The sequence below is a fragment of the Rhodamnia argentea genome, chromosome 8 (assembly GCF_020921035.1).
Source record: "Rhodamnia argentea isolate NSW1041297 chromosome 8, ASM2092103v1, whole genome shotgun sequence".
Lineage (NCBI taxonomy): Eukaryota > Viridiplantae > Streptophyta > Magnoliopsida > Myrtales > Myrtaceae > Rhodamnia > Rhodamnia argentea.
Genome location: NC_063157.1, coordinates 17,277,891 through 17,279,854, shown reverse-complemented (window position 1 = coordinate 17,279,854; position 1,964 = coordinate 17,277,891). Strand labels below are relative to the sequence as shown.

Sequence of the window (1,964 nt, the reverse complement as noted above, 5' to 3'; positions counted from 1 at the left end):
TTCACCGCAAAAATGTTATCATCACTTGTTAGTACTAGTAGCGAACGCTTAATGACAACTAATTAGTACTCCCACACAATGGACAAAACACAAAGTATCACAGCATCATTGTTACATTGATTATGCATAACTACCCACGAAATTAGATTGAATACATATATATATATGCTGATCGGGATAATCAAAATAAAGCTAAATTTTCCTGACTGGGTTTCCTCTAGATAGATAGACCAAGACCCCAGAGAGAGAGAGAGAGAGGAGTAGATAAATATTGAAGCAAATTAACAATTAATCCCAACCCTAAGAGAGCTATTGATCACGTGATTAAGCTCCTAATAATGGCAGCTTCTGCACTATCGGCATCAACTGTGGACAACAGTTGCGACAGCCGCTCGCTGAGGTCGTCCACCTGCCTGTGCAAGCTTCTGATGTAGCTACACGTCTCTTGCAACACCTTCGAAGCTGAAACCTACATAACAGTGGGAAAGCATCATCATCATCATCATCATCTGTTATCATCATCATCATCATCTTGGATAATCTCATTATTGTACCGCTTAAGATGGCACCTTTTGCGGAATTTCTGAGACAAGTTAAAAGTCCCAACCGAGCCATTTTCGATGACTTGGACGAGTCTTGGGTCTTTCGTTTCTTTAGTGCTCGTGGAATTTGTTCACTCGTGTTCCCACACGCAAATCTCTGTGTGTGCATCATCGTACAACCACAAGTATCGACTGTTTAAGTCAAACGTGGGATAGTTTGATTACATGGGAGGATACAATTCCTTGGTATCTGGACCGTTGATATTTTTCGCAGACCTAGAAATGTGTTCAGCGAGTTAAAAGATTCATTCGCATGCATTTATGCTTAGCGTTTCTCAAATTCCAACATTTTTTTTTTCCTAGATCGAAGACCCTGAATTTTATCAATTTTCTCAACCTCCCCCCCTCTCTCCCCACACACACACAAACCAAAAAATAAAATAAAACAACAACAGCAACATCCATTGTTGAAACCTTTCTTTCCAGCTGCAACATAATAATTTGGTATCAGCTCCCCATAGACTTAAAGAAAGGACATGAAAGTACCTTGTCGGAGCGGCTATGGCTAATCTCGGGAAGGAGCTGGCGGAGCTTGGAGATGAGTTCGATCATCTGATCATCGGTGATTCTTGAGGGAGTACCTGACTGCATCACGGACGACCTTCGGTTAGACATTCTTGGTAGGAAAAATATGAGAAACTGACCCTGGTGGACAGTGTTAAGAAGAGCAGATGCAAGAGTTTTCGGTTCGAGGAGAGGAAGGAGAGAGGAAGGAGGCGAGGAAGACAGTAAGTTCAATAGTTATTATATAGCCTAGGAATGCACTGGAGTAGAAAATGATGAAAGGAAAAGCGAGGACCACAAAGGCAAGTAAAAAAGAAAACCCCCAAGAGAGAGGGAGAGAGTACATTAACAAAGACAGCTATTTTGGATTTGACGAAGACAAATGCATTGGAAGCAGTGGTCAATGCTTGGTCCTTAATTGTGTGTGTACGCTAGCTAGAGAGGGTTGAAGAGTTATTCAATGATTTTAGAAAGTACTCTCGCATGAAGTATGCACAAAGTCATTTACAAAATGGACATTAAGCTTATAAGAAATCTTACTAAAATTCAATCATATTAAATTGGATGTTAAAATAGGTGAGACCCATGCATTAAATGATTTCTTGCTTAATATCAAATGGGGAAAAATTGTCCAAAAAGTCCTAAACTTATTATACTTTTGCCAATTCAGTTTCGAACTTTTTCAATTTTACCAATTGAGTCAATCTAGTCAATTTTTGCTATAAATCGCTAATGTAGATATTAGTCATTCTATGTGACACGATCGGCGCCGACGTGAACAATTCTTAGGTTTTTATTTCTGTATTCCTTTTTTTCTTTGCTTGCTTTCAGACTGGCGAGGGGGCCTCGCCCACTTTA

The 1,964-nt window shown here is 39.8% G+C and overlaps 1 protein-coding gene across 1 annotated transcript; it reads right to left on the bottom strand.

The window, feature by feature from the left end:
• On the bottom strand, positions 1-1,353 carry LOC115727256 (transcription factor PRE5-like). Its single transcript, XM_030657432.2, has 2 exons — positions 1,089-1,353; positions 1-469 (listed from the first exon to the last, which is right to left on the bottom strand). Exons 1-2 carry the CDS (start codon positions 1,215-1,217, stop codon positions 317-319), a joined length of 282 nt encoding a protein of 93 aa, XP_030513292.1. The 5' UTR covers positions 1,218-1,353; the 3' UTR covers positions 1-316.
• Between the last annotated feature and the right edge of the window lie 611 nt (positions 1,354-1,964).